The sequence below is a fragment of the Lates calcarifer genome, linkage group LG12 (genome assembly GCF_001640805.2).
Source record: "Lates calcarifer isolate ASB-BC8 linkage group LG12, TLL_Latcal_v3, whole genome shotgun sequence".
NCBI lineage: Eukaryota > Metazoa > Chordata > Actinopteri > Centropomidae > Lates > Lates calcarifer.
Genome location: NC_066844.1, coordinates 22,082,197 through 22,099,282, shown reverse-complemented (window position 1 = coordinate 22,099,282; position 17,086 = coordinate 22,082,197). Strand labels below are relative to the sequence as shown.

Sequence of the window (17,086 nt, the reverse complement as noted above, 5' to 3'; positions counted from 1 at the left end):
GCTGACAGTGTCATGCAATCAGATGAGTTTTTTTTCCATCCTAGACAAAGGGAGAGGCAGAAGGAATTATATGAGGAGCATGGGTGGTGGTGGAGAAGGCAGGAATAAACAAGGTTGTCCTTGACTTGGCATTTGAGTGTCAGAGTGCCAACAACACTCATCACTATCAACACACTTATATTTACTAGAGTAGCCCTCCAGCCTAAACGAAGGCGCATATGGGCCCATCCCCCCTGTGTGACAAGCTCTGATATGCACCCATGTTCCACTTCCTCACGTGTCTGGGAATGAGGGGGAGGGCTTAAGGATCCACTGGGAAGTGGGTTGTCAAGGCGGCAGAATACCACTTTTGTGATTTCAAGGCACCCTCGCCTCACAGCACAAATTTTTACCTAACAATTCTGTCATGTGGAGGTGGATAGAGCTTTCAAAACGTTTACTTCTTAAGTTTCATTACTTCAATAATAGTCTCTTAAAAGTACATGTGCAGGCTGTCTAGCAACCTGAACTTGCGCACAATGCATAGTACAGTAAACAATAGGCATCAATTCAAGTGAGACCATGTAATATTCAGAATAATCCATTAGACAAACTGGGCCAAACTGCAGACAGATGAATAATAGACCACAGTGCTTGCTAAGCTCATGGGAGTGAAAAGGCAGAGATGGGTCACACTCTCTAGGTCACACTACCCAGTATCGTACAGTATCATTTATTCTCTGTAGTCATGGAAATTTGAGCCAAAGCAGGCTTTAATAGTCAGACAGGTGTTTATTTGATCAATTTAGAGCTTGGATTTCTAGACTTCTGCTGCATCTCTAGTGGGTGTAGTTTACAATGTCTACTATGCTGGTAGAATGCCACACATTATCCAGTGTGCATGGAGGCGGCTGTTGGAGATTGCATCACTGCTCTGTTTCATAGCTGGTTTGAGGGCCCTGTGGCACAGCCTGGACCTATTGTCCTGGGGCACAGACCCATGACATGAGAGGGAAAGCCGTGCTAAGCTGACATAACACTGACGCATCAGTGAGGCCAGGGTGACTAGGTTAGAAAGATGACAACTCATGCACAGGAACACACACTTTCTTGCTTCCTTCCTACCGTATATAATACCATGAACTTTAGTAGAATTTGTGGAGTCATGGTTCATTGGAAATAACAATAAAGTTTAAAGTTCAGTTTCAGTTTTAAAATTAGAAGCAGTTATAGACAGAGTGGCTTTTCTATGCTGGTTTCTCTTTCCCACTGACAGTATGCCAGGCATGCATTTCTAATTTTGAAAATATTTAAGAAAAATATATTTTAGATCACAGTCTCTGGTTTCCTTTAAATCAGACTGAGAGTCCTTAATGTTACAAAATTTAGAGCACACACAGAAACACACACACTTGTCCCTGACCACACTGTTGAGGCCCACTCCACACCTTTGCAATCACACAACTAAATCCTTCACACGGTAAAATGACACTACCATGGGTCTCTTCCCAGAAAGATGGACTGGCATGATTAAGTCAGTATTGTTCTGTTGATCCTAGGATCAGAAGGTCTGGGAGGCCCATAATGTAACACCTAAAACACACATGGCTTTACACACACACACACACACGCATATATACACCCTGTATTTCTTCTCCTCTTTTGTTCTTAGCCACATTTCACACCAGACCACCAGGGAGTCTCTACCTGTGGGACCAGTAGAGAGAGAAGAGTGGGTGCCCTGTTCAAGTGCTGATCATTTAATCCCCTCCCTGCCTGCCTGGGTCTGGGATCCTTTCTTCCCATTTGTAATCCCAGCGCAGAACTGGAACATCAGAGATTAGTGCCTGATTAGGCTGTAACCATCCAGTGACCTGAGCTTGCCTACAGTACTCAGCTTCATCTGGTCTGGCACACCAGTCAGATCCATTAGGTCGACTGCCATTCACAAAGAAATTTCAAGTTGGATCAGTACAGTTATCTGAACTTTGTCGGTGGAACAACGACGCTAGTGAAGGCCCATGCACCAGAATGTGGAGCTGTCTCAGCTCTTTCCCACTAACCTGCATTTTTATTTTAGCAGATTTTACCCAGAGCAAACACAAAAAGATGATTGTTTCCTCACATTCTATGGTTTGATACTAGAAGAAAAAAGTTTTAGGGCCTTACACTAAAAAAATGTTTCTGTTATCTTACAGTGTCTTGCAATGTTCTTGCTTTAAACAAAACTATAATAAGGGATCTTCAAATATTGACATCTATTTATAGCAGCAGCCACAATTCAGTTATCTACCAGTGGAATGCATGTGATGTTGCAAAAGGATGTTGTTTTCTGAGATATAGATGATACACTGTGGAGATGGGAAAAAACTGTATAATCAGAGCGGTGCTTTGTGAGAAGAAACAACAAAAGGTATTGAAGAGGGTAAAAGCAGTATATTAACAAAAAAGTTGAACTTTTCCACAATGCAATGAAACATCATCTAATACAGTCATATGCTTGGCTGTAAAATATGTTCCCACTGCAAGGAGAATGCCTTGTACCATGTAGATTTGTACTGTAGAAAGCGGGGTAGGGTAGGGTGAGTCAGTCTTGCTGCCAATTTTTCCAAGTGACCAAGTATTACAACACAATACTCCTCTGGGAACCAGAAAGCATCGTCCCCGCAGACCATCAGTGTCAAAAAGACACCTGTAAAACTGTTGACAGGAAACCTTGAACAGTAAACAAGCGCACTTATTACTTTTCCTACTATGAATGTTGAATCCATTAAGATTTAGTATTTGGAAAACTTTCCCAGAGCCTAGAAGAGCTATTTTTATCTGTGTGACGTCATCTCAATGTAAACTCTGAGTGGGGTCAGGGAAAGAGACAGTAATGTAATGGGCTGCACAACCCATAAGCATACCATGAAAAGTCACTGGCATATGCTTTGGGTTAGCAACTTTAATTGGAACTATCTTGTAACACAGTACAGTGTGTGAATGCTTCAAACCCATGGATGTTTTAATCCAACTGGACTTCCTGGATCATATACCATTTTCTCACTAGTACCTGCAGAAATAAAGTCACACTATTGCAGCCCTTTGTGCTTCTGCCATATTGGAGCTGCCTGTAATGACAAGTGTCCAACTTATAAATAGTGCTCAAATTTCATTAAGCAGAGTAATCAAAGCAGATTTAATGGATAGAGCTGTTTTGGCAGTGCACAGTATTTTCAACCCTCCCCTAAACCAACTCTGACTGAGCTGTCTGATGACATGTGCGCCTGTAAGCTGTAAACATGGGAATCTTTCCATCTCTGCAGCAACAGCATCGGCCTCTGAGTTAGGTCTTGATGTTAAACAAAAGCTATTTTCTTAATGGCAAACCATGATTATTGTTTAGGACAGGGTGATCATGCAGGATATTTACTCCAACACTAATGCTTATTGATTAAATTATAATGCACTTTAACGGTCTGACTTCCCATTTGAGAGAAATTACATCCTTTACATATTACACTCCAACACACCTTTTAATGTAGTTTTCAGTGTTACTGAGGCTGAAAAGTCAAAAGTTTAAAATGACAAAGACATTGGATTAGGTGCAATTTCGATTTCCTCCTCGCCTTGATGTTGATGTTGCAAAAACAAGATTAACATGCAATTTGCAGTCTGTCCCCAAAGTAACAACAACGATTAAAACTTGCGAGAACACTGAAAAAATGACTTCAGTGTTGTGTTTCTGTGTCTAGTATTTTTCCTGTTCTACCCTCCCCCCTGTTTTCTCTCCTTCCTCTTTGTTTGCTTGATCTGCTTGATCCTCTCCTAGGTGCCTTATCTCCTCCCAGCGACAGCTGCGGCTCTCTGATTGGCTGACCGCGGGGAGAGGTGGGACTTGTTGGCTGTTTGTGCTGTTTTTCTAGCAACAGGATGGGCTCAGTCGTCAGTTTCGGTAACAGCCAGACACCGTGGAGGACGGAAACGCATGGTGCCTGAAAACGTTTTAAGCAGGTTTTTACGGCTACATAAGTAGCCTTTTATTACACTTAAAAACACGGAGAATATCCAGCCCAGCGGAGGAGTTTTATAATTTGTCCTCCGAAGAGGAAAAGAAAGGGAATAAGGGATTTTGCCTTCGACTCTGTCCTTCCTGTTCAGCCCTTTGTTTTTCAGTGCTTCGCTCGAACAGGCGACCAGTAGCGCCCCCGTGCGAGCCACCAGAAACGAGTCCGAGGATAGGGAGCCAAACGAGCGGCCGAGCTTCTTGCCTCCCGTGCGACGTGGGTCCCCCCAGCTCAGCTGTCCGATGCGGAGTGAGGATGAGTCCCGCTCTGGAAGCCCTCATGCAGGCGGACGGGACTCCTTATCCCGGAAAAGGGGTGATGCTTGAGCCCTTCGTACACCAGGTGGGAGGCCATTCCTGTGTACTACGATTTGGGGAGCAAACGATCTGCAAGCCTCTCATCCCCCGGGAGCATCAGTTCTACAAGAGCCTCCCCCCAGAGATGAGGAAGTTCACCCCTCAGTATAAAGGTAAGTTACCATCACCCCGTCCCCAGTCCTAAATGTAGAGGAAGTGTCAACTCATCTGTCTCAACGGAGCATGTGTGATGTTTTGGTACCCAGCATTAATCCTTTCTTTCTTCCTCCTCATCTTTGTGCTAATAGCTTGAAATTTTGTTGTCCTCTTTGTTGCATTTAATACTGCAAACAGCAAAAAACACGCATCCACTGAGATGATGAGATCACTTTGCTTTAGGTAGAGGGTGGTGATGGTTGTTGCAGAGGCTCAAAGAACATGGTATACACAACAGCACTGTATGAAATAAATTATGATATTTATAGTTACATTTCTGGTTTCTATGGCTTCATATTGTGACTTGTGTACAGTGTCACTCGTGTTGGAGCAATTGGCAGGCACCCCAGCCCATTTTCTAGATGTGACCCCTATGTTCGAGGCTTGGGTGTCAGGTAGCATCCGAGCTGACGGCCTGACTTCCTGCCAGGAGGATGAGTAGCCAGAGGTCTTTTGAGTGCCATGCCTGGCTTTTAAGAAGGCTACGGTTTCAAGATGAGATAGAGTTCCACGGAGGGGAAATCAAAAATAAGTGGGCCAGATTGCCAGGGGAGAAATTAACAAGTCAGTTGAGGAGATTTCCAGGTCTGATTCCAGGTCCATCACAGAAACATGGACACAAATACACGTTTTTATATACACAGACACTTTTAATTGGAATATCACGTTCCCTGGATGTGTCCAGGTCCGCAGTTTCACCCGCAGACAATGACACCCAGTACGTGCTTATACAGACGTCTTTAGGCGACTGAATGACGGAGGTAAGCGTGGTATCTGACTTCTCAGTAACGTGGGACTATAAAAAGATCCAGGATGAGCACTGGGGTTTGGAGACCAGATAATGGAGGACTTCTGGGACCTGAATGCTCCTCACCACTGACACTCCCCCTCTCTAACATATAACACAATAATGAAAGGAAAAGCAAACCTGCTTTTTTTATAGTGCACAGAGGCATTTCATAAACTTTTACAAGAGATAAAGAAATTCCAAGAATATCTAATGGTTTGAAATTAATAGGACATTTAGGCAATATGCGCAAAATATTGGGAACATAAAGGCTTTAATGAAGGTGTAGATGTAGACAAATCAGGAATGAACATTCAAGCTTTGAGACATGAGTCAAATGACTGCAGCATTATCTGTCTTCAGTGCAAATTATGATGTTCATATCAAGAATTTTAATTCCAAAGTACAGACCTGAGAGCAGGAACTTCTGAACTTAATCAAACATTTGTGGTTGATATTGATCTACAACAATGTCAAACCCCTGTTAATATATTAGGGTCAGTTAATGCTATTAGGCTGTAAAAACCTAAGTGATGCACCCATATCGACATATGACTCTATGATAATCAGGATCATCCACACTTGATGTGATGACAGTGCAGCTCTGAGCAGACGCCACAATCCACAAGGACAGACTTTAGAGGCGGGGCTTCCTGCAGGACAGTGATGTCAGTGCACATGACATCAGAGAGGCGTTGGGCTGCGGAAGAAAAATGGATGCTGGGTCCTTGGGTCTGCCGTTTAACATGGAAAAACACCACAGTGCTTTATCTTTTAAAACAGCAGCTTGCTTGCGGTCAGGCTGCTCCCACTGTAAACTCATCATTTATTGTTTGCTATTCTGTGGCTGTTTTTAATGTGACTGCTGTTACCTGTGCTGCTGGATGCAGAGGGCATCATGTATCAGTTTGGATGTTGTGACCGTATCTGTGCCACTTTCTCTCGTTATCTGTTTCAACCACATCCCCTCTTCCTGCCTGTGGTTTATCTCTATCAGCCACTGCAGCTGTGATGTTTATTCTCAGTGCGACACCTCCCCCACCCTGCCATACACAGGCCCTTCTAGGGACTTTACAAGGGGCTTGGGGAGGGGGAGTATCTACTGAGGTGCCTGTTTGTGGATCATTTCATAAAACAGCATTGGCATTAACGTATATTGTGTTTCTTTAATCATTAAGATGATTCTGGAAACATCTGTAAGCCCCATTTCCACCTCCCTGGTTTGTGTGTTTTTGGAACATTGTGGACATAAGTGGACTGTAAAGATGAACTTCAGATGTATTTTCAAGGATTCCTCAGCTGTTTTGTTTCATTTAAGTCAGTTATGAACTGAATCATGGCTTATTAATACACTGTACTATGGTTATGTGAGTCCTCATCGCAGCTTGTTATGCTGCTATTCCATGTATGTTTGTATGTGTGGAAAGCAGGAGCTGTATTTCATTTTCTTATGTCATAGCCGACAACACCAACCTCTGTATTATTAATCATTGTGTATTTCATGAGAATGTTTGACAGTTGCTTAATAAATATCTTGCTCAGTTTGACAGATCTCAGCCTTGTGTGGTATTTTGTGTCTCTTGTTTTCTGATTGAGTGATATAAACACTGTTTGTGCTCTGCTGACATCTGCTATTCATCAGCCCCGTTCTCCTCTTTCATCCCCTCCTGCCATATCTACATCCTACGTGTGTGTTTATTAATGTGGACATATGGTCAGGCTAATGTCTGTCTGAACATGTCAAAATCTTTCAGGAAATAAATAGAAACAGTTGTCCTGGCTAATACTAATAACCACTCTCCCTCTCACCCTCTCTCAGGTGTAGTGTCAGTCAGTTTCGAGGAAGATGAGGAAGGGAACCTGTGCCTCATTGCCTACCCCCTCCACAGCGAATCAGGGGACCTGGAAAACAAAGATCCCTCATCAGACTGTGAGCCCAAGAGCAAGATGCTGAAGTGGAGCAACAAGAAGCAGTCCACTTTGCTTCTGGAGAACGACAACTACAGCAAAGACAGAACTCGACACAGTCGCAAAGAGGACAAGATCATGAGGTGAAGGCACTGGCCTTAGCACTTGTGCATTCACAGACAAGACGTGTCATCATGAATTAATTCTGTAACGCTAAAGCTCACATTTCTCTGTGTTGTCACCTTTGCAGTTATAATCGTGATGAGGTGGTGGTGCAGCAGCAGCAGCAGCAGCAGGCTGAGGTTCTCTACTTCAGCCTGGAGAAAGGCAACGTGGTGCCACAGATCAAACACAACCCCTGGAGTCTCAAGTGTCACCAGCAGCACTTGCAGAGGATGAAGGAGAATGCAAAGCACCGTAATCAATACAGTATCCTTTTATGAATGAAGCGTTACCAGATATCTCAGCTGTGCAGTGAAGTGCACGGTGATCAGTCTTGGTTGTTAATAAAAGCATTAATACACCATTAGTTTATAGATCTTTTGTTGTTGTGTGATCCTTGACCCCCTTTCACAGAATTTATCCTATTGGAGAACCTGACATGGCGCTATACAGTACCATGTGTCTTAGACTTGAAGATGGGAACTCGCCAGCATGGGGATGACGCATCAGAGGAGAAGAAAGCCAATCAGATCCGCAAGTGTCAACAGAGCACATCTGCCTCTATTGGAGTACGACTTTGTGGCATGCAGGTATGGTAGAGATGCAGTTCAGCTCCTCTACATTTGAGTTCTTATGTAATGGGTACACTGTAAATGTGGGGCTGCGGCACTCATGCTTCTCTTTGACTCCCGCAGGTGTACCAGTCGGACTCAGGCCAGTTGATGTTCATGAATAAATACCATGGCCGTAAGCTGACCCTTGCAGGCTTCAAGGAGGCCCTCTATCAGTTCTTTCACGATGGCCGTCGCCTGCGTCGAGAGCTGCTGTCCCCAGTGCTGCGCAGACTCCGGGAAATGCAAGCTGCCCTGGAGGCCTGCGAGTCCTACCGCTTCTACTCCAGCTCCCTGCTTATCATCTATGACGGAGACCCCCCCAGGACTCCCACTAGACCTAGGCACCGTGGTGGGGAAGAAGGTGACGAGGATGAGCCATCGGATGAAGAGGAAGAGGAAGAGGAGGAGGAGGAGGAGGAGGAAGAGGAGGAGGGGGCCTTTGGTTTCCCTCGCTCTTCCTCAGCAGGTGGCAGCGCCAGTGTGGCCGCAGGGAGCAGCAACAGCAGCGGCAGCAGTCGCTCCTCCCACAGCACAGGAGAGGCCAGCAGCCCAGTGGTGGACGTGCGCATGATTGACTTTGCTCACACCACCTGTCGGCACTATGGAGAGGACAGTGTAGTGCATGAAGGCCAGGACAGCGGTTTCATCTTTGGCCTCCAGAACCTGATTACCATCATCTCCCAGCTGGAGGATCACAGTACTGACTGAAGCTGTACTAGAGCCAATGTGGTCTGAATTTCAAGCTTGGGAAAAGGCTCGCTGAGCTGAAACCCTGCTACTCCAAGGTGCATCGTCCTTACGCCTACATGGGGGTCTGAGCCCTCCTCTGCTTGGAGGGAACCTCAGACACCTCAGGGGTCAGGGGAGAGTCTGCGTGGTCGTTGTGCGCTCTCCCTTACCTGCCAGAGGACAGGGCTGCCTGTGCCCTTACTTGCACTTTTCTCTTTCTGAGACTGCTCCTTTACTTTGTTATTCATGGTTGGAGAAATGTTGTGTGAGAGGTCTCTTAACAAACACCAGGACTCCTGTAGCATCCTAGGCCTCTCCTCCCCCTCTCCTCTGGTACAGACAAGTTTCTTTATTGTTAAGTTCTCTCTGAGAGAGAAAGCGTGAGGCAGAGATAACAAAGCTCAAGTGTAGTTGTAGGAGTCTGACGTGGTGCTTTACCTGTGTTATGACATTTGTTTTTTTTCTTTGAATGAAGTTTGAACTGCCAGTCCCCAACAGCACAGTACATTATTAGTGGGGAAGATGACTTTACAAGCTGACCTTGGCTGGCTAGGTCAGCAGCCTTGTAGCAATTGACAAGTTAAGCTTCTGATAAGGACATTTTGTGTTGATATTGGTGTCTCAAGACTCTCTTAACAAACACGGTTTGTGTGTCCACTGGGCACTTGGATTTACGCGTTTTGGTGGAAGAACAAGATTATTTAGGTCTAGAAGAAGGGATTTGCCTTTTTTTCAACAGCTGTTCTCCCCTGTACTTTTTTGCCTATAAACAAAAGACATTTTGAAAAGGGGATTGCAAAGGGGATACTATCCTTGTTTTGTCACTGTCTTCTGTTTTCGTCTGATTTTCTCCTCTTCATTCCCGAAACTTTGACTAAACAAAGAGAATATATTGATTAAAAACACTAGCTATAAAGACTATATAGAGACTATTTATTTGAAAGGATTGTTTAAAAATTAAAAAAAAAGTGGAAACAAGTACATTCCATATTACCACTCTAAATGTTCTGATACCGACTTTGATTTATTTTGTTACTGCAAGAGCTGATACCTCTCTTGTATACCTGTGTGTTAACAGTGTCTTGGAAAATAAAGGCATTCATTTGTGGTAAAAAAAAAAAGAGAGGGTATTTTATGTTTATTAACAGTACATTGCATGTGTGTGTGTGTGTGTGTTTGTGTGTGTGTTTGCACAATGCATTTACCAGGCAGGAAGTACTGAAGTGTGGAATGGAAAATGAAATATGAGCGGGTTTGTGACACCAGATCTTTGAATGCAGCTGTAGAGTTGCTGTAACAAAGGGATGCAATGTTGTGGGGAAAAAATGAGTCATTGTTTAGTTACTCACTAATTCTTAAGAAAATATTGACACTTTACCATGACTTAATCATTCACCTTACACAGTACAACAAACAGTATTCCTTTAAATGAGTAATACAATGTGATGGAGGACCTCCTCAGTTAGCAAAGAAAGAGATGATGTCTAAATAAATTCAGGTGTCTCTGGAAGGAAAAACAGCAGTTATTTGTGTATATAACAGTGAATGACATTGTTGACTATGAAAACATTCTTTGTCTTCACCAAAACCATAGAAACAGTGGTTTAAGCTTTTGATTTCAAATTAAGTTGACAACTGATCATGGTTCATGCTTATTATATAGAGCAAATTCATCACTTCACCTGAGTAATCTTCAGATTAGCCTGTTGCTAAGCTTCAGCTGGCAGAGCTAAATGTGTGACGGGAGAGTGAAATGGATGCTGACGGTTGAGATTTTATTGCAGATCATTTAGCTGCTGAGAGCTGCACCACCAAAATGAAGTGACAGAAACTACTGCCTGGGCTCAGTTTAGAGACAGCATGTGACTGTGCTGGTGCTGTGTGATGCTGATGGACGTGACTTTTGACTTCACTCACATCTGGCACAGCTGTGGTTAAACATTTCACAAAAAACAGAAGTATGAAGCCATTTTGGTTCTTAGATGACGTTAGTATTAAGGATCTTTTTCTGTAGCAGCCTTAAATGCTGTGACAACAAGTTTGCACGCAGTAACAGCCGGTTGTGATGTTAGACAAAACACCAATTGCTGCTGTTACTTCCTCTGAGTGTCATTTACATTATTTCAACAAAGTTCATTTATAGGGAATTCTGTGCCAAGAGAACAGGCTTTGGGATTTTTCCTTTGTTTCCACAAGTTTGCTTGAGGCATTGTAAATACAAAGATCACAAACCTCATTTTTCATGCGTCATTACAGCTCCAGAGTTCATTATTAAGTAGTTTAGTTGAGGGTTTTGGCCCAGTTGCCAGTCAGCGGCGACATCGGCGACCGATCTGCACTACGCTGACACAGGGCTCAGATTATGCACTTCAAACAAGACAAACTTCCATTAAAGCTGCAGCGCTAAGCAGGAAGCATTATGAGGTGTTAGCCAGCTCCTACATACAGTATGCCAACAGCTCCAAAGCAACAACCTCAGATGACCAATATTTATTTTACAATATTGTATGCACCCTTGAACTCCATAGTGAAAGTTGTGTAGTGAAACCGGCAGCTTTGTTGTCAGTCCTAATCAGCTTTCCAGTGCCGGAAAACGCTCTGAGCTAAGGAGGGTAAGTCCACGGAAAGACTGGCTGAGTGGAAAGTATGCCTAGAAAGCTGCGTCACTCTACAGCAACTTGGCACACCTGCTTCACATGAAGGGTGGGGTGATTTGTGACTCTAGAGTAAGTTTCTAAAGACCAGGTATTGTAGCAGTTAACCTGTTTTCAATCCCTGACAATCTCATGATGTATGACATGGGTGGAGTAGGTAAATAAACACTCAGAGGTGGCTTAGGCTGTTTTTGCATGTTTACTTTTTCATATTTGGAAACAGTGGTTAGTTACAGAACAGTTGTGAATGTGAAATTAGGCTTATCTGTCCACATTTGCATACAGGAGGCACTGGTCTGTCTAATGAAGCCCAATATCGAAACTGCAGGTCCCCAGGAGCATCCTCATCATCATAACAGCCAACTCTCACTCACAACTGACTGCAACAGACTGACTCAGTGTCTACATTGCAACATTTAGCAACAAGATTTTTCATGCATATCCACCAGAATAGCTGAAATACTGAGGTGCTCTTACCTGGACATGGGTGAATTTTATCTGTTTTTGAGCGTGAGCGTATAAAGCAATGTCAAATCTAGTTGTGGGCTAGGAGAGATGATAGCACGAGCATGAACATGAGAGGGATTATCATTTCCCCTTTTCGGATCTAAAAATAACTCAACATTCCCCGCTCATCTGCTGCCTGCTGCAAAACAGATTTATATGAATATGTTTTGCTCCTTCATATGGATTTAATGATGAAGGCTTCAAATCCATTTGATTCAAGAAAGATGACAATACTTCATGCACTTTATATTGAGACAATTCTTCACTTGTTTTGATTTGTGTGTGTGTGTGTGTGTGTTTTCTCTTCTCGTCCTGGTGGGGACTTTAATCTGAGAGCACACTAACTAATGGTGACTTGTGGGGACAAAAACTGAGGTCCTCAATGGAAGAGAAAAGATTTGGTTGTGATAGTAAAGGTTAGAGCAAGGTGCTAGGGAATGCATTATGTAAACAAGGTCCCCATGGGGATAGTGGAACAAGATTGTGTGTGTGCTTATGTGCATGTGTGTGTGTGACATGTTTTGAATGAGTGGGCTTGTTTGTCTGCACAGTGTCTGAGTTGTATATATGTGGGTGTGTTGGAGTGGGACACAGACAGTTGCCTTGGTGACTGATCTGACTTTTTTAACAGAGATACATAACTATGGCAACAGCACCTGTATTTTTAGCATTTCTGAACCACAGAATGCAGGGGTGGGCTGGCCTTGTTGCTCATGTTGAAAAATTTTCATAACCTGATTAAATGACACCTTTGCATTGAACTAAACTTCAGTTAATGTCATGCTGTGGAGTAGAATGAAAATCAGCTTAAAAAACATCCTTTTGTTTTCACTGCATTAGGAAGCTTGCCTCATTTTCATGAAAATCTCTCAAGAAAACATGAATTAGCAGCACAACACACACAGATTGTGTGATCAGACCCAGTATTATTGGATCAAAGTGGTGGTTTTGCAATGTCCTGCAAGAACTAATTAAGCCTGACTGGCCTCAATAGCACATAGGAAGGTGTGAGTAATGATGTAAGAGCCGGACTGATTAAACTTTCTCTGATGATAACGCATGAATGCACAGTTCTTGTGGCATACGTGGCTGAACACACACAGGAGTGTGTGTGTGTGTGTGTGTGTGTGTGTGTGTTTGCTACAGGGAGGCCTGTATTGCATACATGTTGGCATCTAAGCACACAGGAAGAAAGTCGTCACAGTTCAAAGGTTATGGAATTTCTTGTATGATTGTCGAATTGTCACTCCAGCTACTTGTGCGACCTTAAAAGACTTTCTGCTGCAGGACGTCATCTCATCCTGCAAGAGAGAAGTCACTTCTCAAAGAAACAAGTCAGTGAAACAGGATGTGAAAAAGGCATATTTGAGTCTGCAGTGCAGCACATGCACTCTCACTGTCCCTGCAGCAATAACAGAGAAGTGTGTGTGATCTTAAAATAACCCAGACTGAAGCAAAAAGGCAGAGGGTAGAAATTTGTATTGTATGTTTAACCTAGAATTTTAAAGAGCTAAAGGTGGAGAAGCAAGATTTCGTTATTGTACTTTATTCCACTTGCATCACAGCTTTATCAAAGAGATGATGACTAACATAGATATGAATGGAATGATTAAAATTATTGCAGATGCATACCACCAGGTCAGATCTCATGCCATCTCAGCCTTTTACTAAGTCTGATGGGAAAGTGGAGGAAGCTCAGTACCAGTTATAGAAATATGGGAATCAAAGCTAAATATTGTATTGTAACAAAATACTATACTCATGTTTTCTTGTAGTTGCAGTGAACATTTACATTTCTGGGACAATGTAAATGCAGCCATAAAACACTAGAAGTGATATACCATTCCAAACAACTGTGCTGTGAAATGCCTTCAAAAAGGTCATACAAAGAGGAGAGGTATATGGAAAGCAATTTGCCCATAGCCAGCAAAAAAGTTGTATCTCAACAAGAGCAGATGTTTTCAAGAAGAACTGAAACTGTTACAGGGTTATAGATGGGCTGTTTTACACCACACCACATGTTATATGTTTAAAGTCTGTGATGTCACTGCCTGTTATGCAAGCCTCCTTGACCCCTGGTCAACAGATCGATCAGATAGCAATGCCCAGCCGTCAGGAGGAATCAAGCTGCAGTTGATCAGAGGGAGAATTTACGACACAATAGACTTGAACATGCTGTGCTCTGTCCTTACAGCTGCTGGCCCATTTTCATATCAGGCTGGTTGTATCACAGTTTTACCTCTATAGCTGCAGTAATCCTGCTGGCACTGTCTTAATGTAGAGTCTTATCACCTCTTTAACCTTTGTCCTTGAAGGTTTAATGAACACCAGCTGAAATTTATAACTTAAACCAAGTGATCTTTGTATCTGCATGTTGCTGTGTGACAGTAGATAGATAGATAGATAGATAGATAGATAGATAGATAGATAGATAGATAGATAGATAGATAGATAGATAGATAGATAGTCCTGCTCGGGTTTATATAACTAGTCAGTGGTGTCACAGACATTTTGTCTTATTTCTCACCAGCTACCATCAGGGGTTGTGTCAGGACATCAGCAGCTGTTCTCAGACTTTATTTATATCACCAAATGCACAAAAGACAGTTGTCTGTTGAACAGTCTGTTTCAAACATTTATACAGATGGGTGGTAAATTAAAGACAAAGAAATCTACATTAAGTATCAAGGTGTCAGACCATCATAAGCTGCCAGCACAACTTCAGTATTCCTTGGCATAGATTCACCAAGTCCCTTGAACCCAACTGGAGGGGTGAACACCATTTATCCTTCATTTAGTGTTTTGCTGATGGTGGCGACAACTATGTACTCTAATTGGTAGCTAATTGGGCAGTTAGATGTAATATATAAATTTAATTCAGTCCACACAAGGACAGTGATGCCCTAAGAGGTATTCAGAGGAAAAGAAGTGTGTGGTATGTGCTGATGTGCGTGACTAAGTGAACTTTGGTGAGCATTTTAAAAGAGAAGCCACCTCTAGGCCAGTCAAACCGCCCAATAAGATGCGGGAAAAAATATATTTGTATCCACAGCACACACACGCTCATCATGCTCCCCACAGCAACCACAGTGAAATGTATGAGTATGTGTGCTTAAAATAACCCAGATGGGACAAGACAGGCTGCAAGAGTTATGAGTGTACAGTTCGTAGTCTGGGATAAACTGGATTAAGCCAGATGACAGTCCAGTTAAGGACAGTTAACTCAGCGGGGTTTGTCACAAACACACCACATTCTCCTGTCAGTGTTTTGATTCTCTGATGGTTAAAATATGGCTGCATTAATCCTCCTCAAAAACATTTCCCACTTCATACATGCCGTGACACCAGACTCCTTTCCTGATGTAATTGCAGTGCCCACAGATGGCTTATGATGAGTGTCCGTGGGTGGAGGAGGTGTAGGCAAGATGTTTCACTGAAAGTTGCTTTGTAGCGCTCTCATTCTTCTACAGCACAATGATGTCACCAGATACCTTTTAATTACTGTAATTAAGATTACAGCGGTGAACACGGACAATGGTTTCATGTCATGAAGCTGTCTTGTTCATTTTCTCCAGCAGGATTTTTGTTCAGCAGGTTGTATCGCTTTTAAATTGCAAAGCAGGTATTCTTCATACAAGATTTTATTAATATTTTATCAGCTCTGTTCAGATGAAGTTGCACATCTCCGTTGGTTGTTTTGTGCGAGGGCCATTCAGCTGTATTTATTTGATTAGATTTAGCTGCTGCCTCGTACTCTGTATCCTTGAGCAGATTAACAGTTATCATCAACAAACAGCTGGTCTTTTTAAAACACTTTTAAATTCATGTTCTCAAAACAAAGAGACTACACATCTCCACTAGGGTCATCTGGCTGTCATGGCTGTGTTTATGTTAAGAGCATAGATGTCAGGGAACCTTTAAACAGGTTACATAAGACAGTTACACTGAAGCTGAACTGAGCACAGCTGTTACAGTGAGATTAGCAGGACAGCGAAAGCAAAAACAGTACACTCCTCCCTATTCTACTCCACTGGGATTTAAAGGTGCTATTATTTACAAAGCTTAACTCCAACTTGGACATCCCACACCACATGTTTCTGTTTCCCCCTCAGCCTCCTTCCTCTCTTTCAATAAATTCTCAAGGGATGGCTGTTGGTCAGTCCATCACTTTGGCTCAGACTGAAATATCTCAGCAGCCACTGGATGGATTGATATGACATTTTGTACATATGTTCCTGATTCTCAAATTGTGTATTCTACTGATGTTGGTGATGCCCTCAATTTTCCTCTGGTGTTACCATGAGCTTTACCATGAGCTTTTCCGAAATTTATTGGATAAGCATGACATTCATGCTCCACTCAGGCTGAACTGTAACTCATATAAAATCTAGTGCCATTATAAGGTCAAAACTTAATTTGCCCAATACTTTGTTTCATGACAAAATACCCACAAAATAAATGACATTCCCTCAGTATACTTCTTTTTTCATCTGTAAACAAACATTAGCATATTAAATTGCATGAACATGGTAAACATTACACCTGAACATCAGAATGTTAGCTTTATAATTGTAAATATGTGAGCATGATGACATTGAGGTAAATGCAGCTTGTGTAGGCTAATGTTATGTTTTAGCTCACTGATCACATTCATTTGAATATAAAATGGAACAACTGCATGTTCAGACTGCCACCAACTTGTCCACCATATCTGATGCAATTACTGTGAAGAACCACCATGTTTAATTAAATGTGAGGAGCCAAACCATTCTTAAACCTCTAAAGCTGTGTAAGAAAATGTCTGCAAGGAGGAGTTGGGGGTCTTTGATCTGTAGATGTTTATGTAACCTAGGGTGTGAGGTCAAGGACACAGTGTTCTCCTGTCCACTGGATCACCGCAGTGGATTACAGGGACAGTTAAATCCACCAATTAAAACCCACCAGCTTTAACCCCTGACCTATAATACAGGAGATATACTGTGCGACAGTCATAGTGAAACATAGCAGCGGTCTGTGGGTCGCCAAGAGATCAGAACAGCTGTTTGCCGTGGGGACGATCAGCTGAACCAGAGCGGTGAGGGCTGTTCAGGCTGGTCATCACTAAGCCACAATGCAAATAATCCACTGCATAATGGAAATCATTAAGAGCATTTATAAGAGAGTAAGAAAATAGAGAGAGTATAGA

At 42.7% G+C, this 17,086-nt stretch overlaps 1 protein-coding gene across 1 annotated transcript; it reads left to right on the top strand.

Annotated features, from left to right (window-relative positions):
* The first annotated feature begins 3,888 nt into the window (after positions 1 to 3,888).
* On the top strand, positions 3,889 to 9,861 carry LOC108889845 (inositol hexakisphosphate kinase 2). The gene is made up of 5 exons (XM_018686502.2): positions 3,889 to 4,497; positions 7,147 to 7,378; positions 7,486 to 7,664; positions 7,812 to 7,987; positions 8,093 to 9,861. Exons 1-5 carry the CDS (start codon positions 4,284 to 4,286, stop codon positions 8,717 to 8,719), a joined length of 1,428 nt encoding a protein of 475 aa, XP_018542018.1. The 5' UTR covers positions 3,889 to 4,283; the 3' UTR covers positions 8,720 to 9,861.
* Positions 9,862 to 17,086: the final 7,225 nt, after the last annotated feature.

Excerpts from the sequence above, each read along its gene's own strand:
- LOC108889845 (XM_018686502.2), top strand. The coding sequence starts at position 4,284 with ATGAGTCCCGCTCTGGAAGCCCTCATGCAGGCGGACGGGACTCCTTAT. Across the intron at positions 7,379-7,485 it reads AAAGAGGACAAGATCATGAG|TTATAATCGTGATGAGGTGG; the intron begins GTGAAGGCACTG and ends TCACCTTTGCAG. Across the intron at positions 7,988-8,092 it reads TACGACTTTGTGGCATGCAG|GTGTACCAGTCGGACTCAGG; the intron begins GTATGGTAGAGA and ends TGACTCCCGCAG.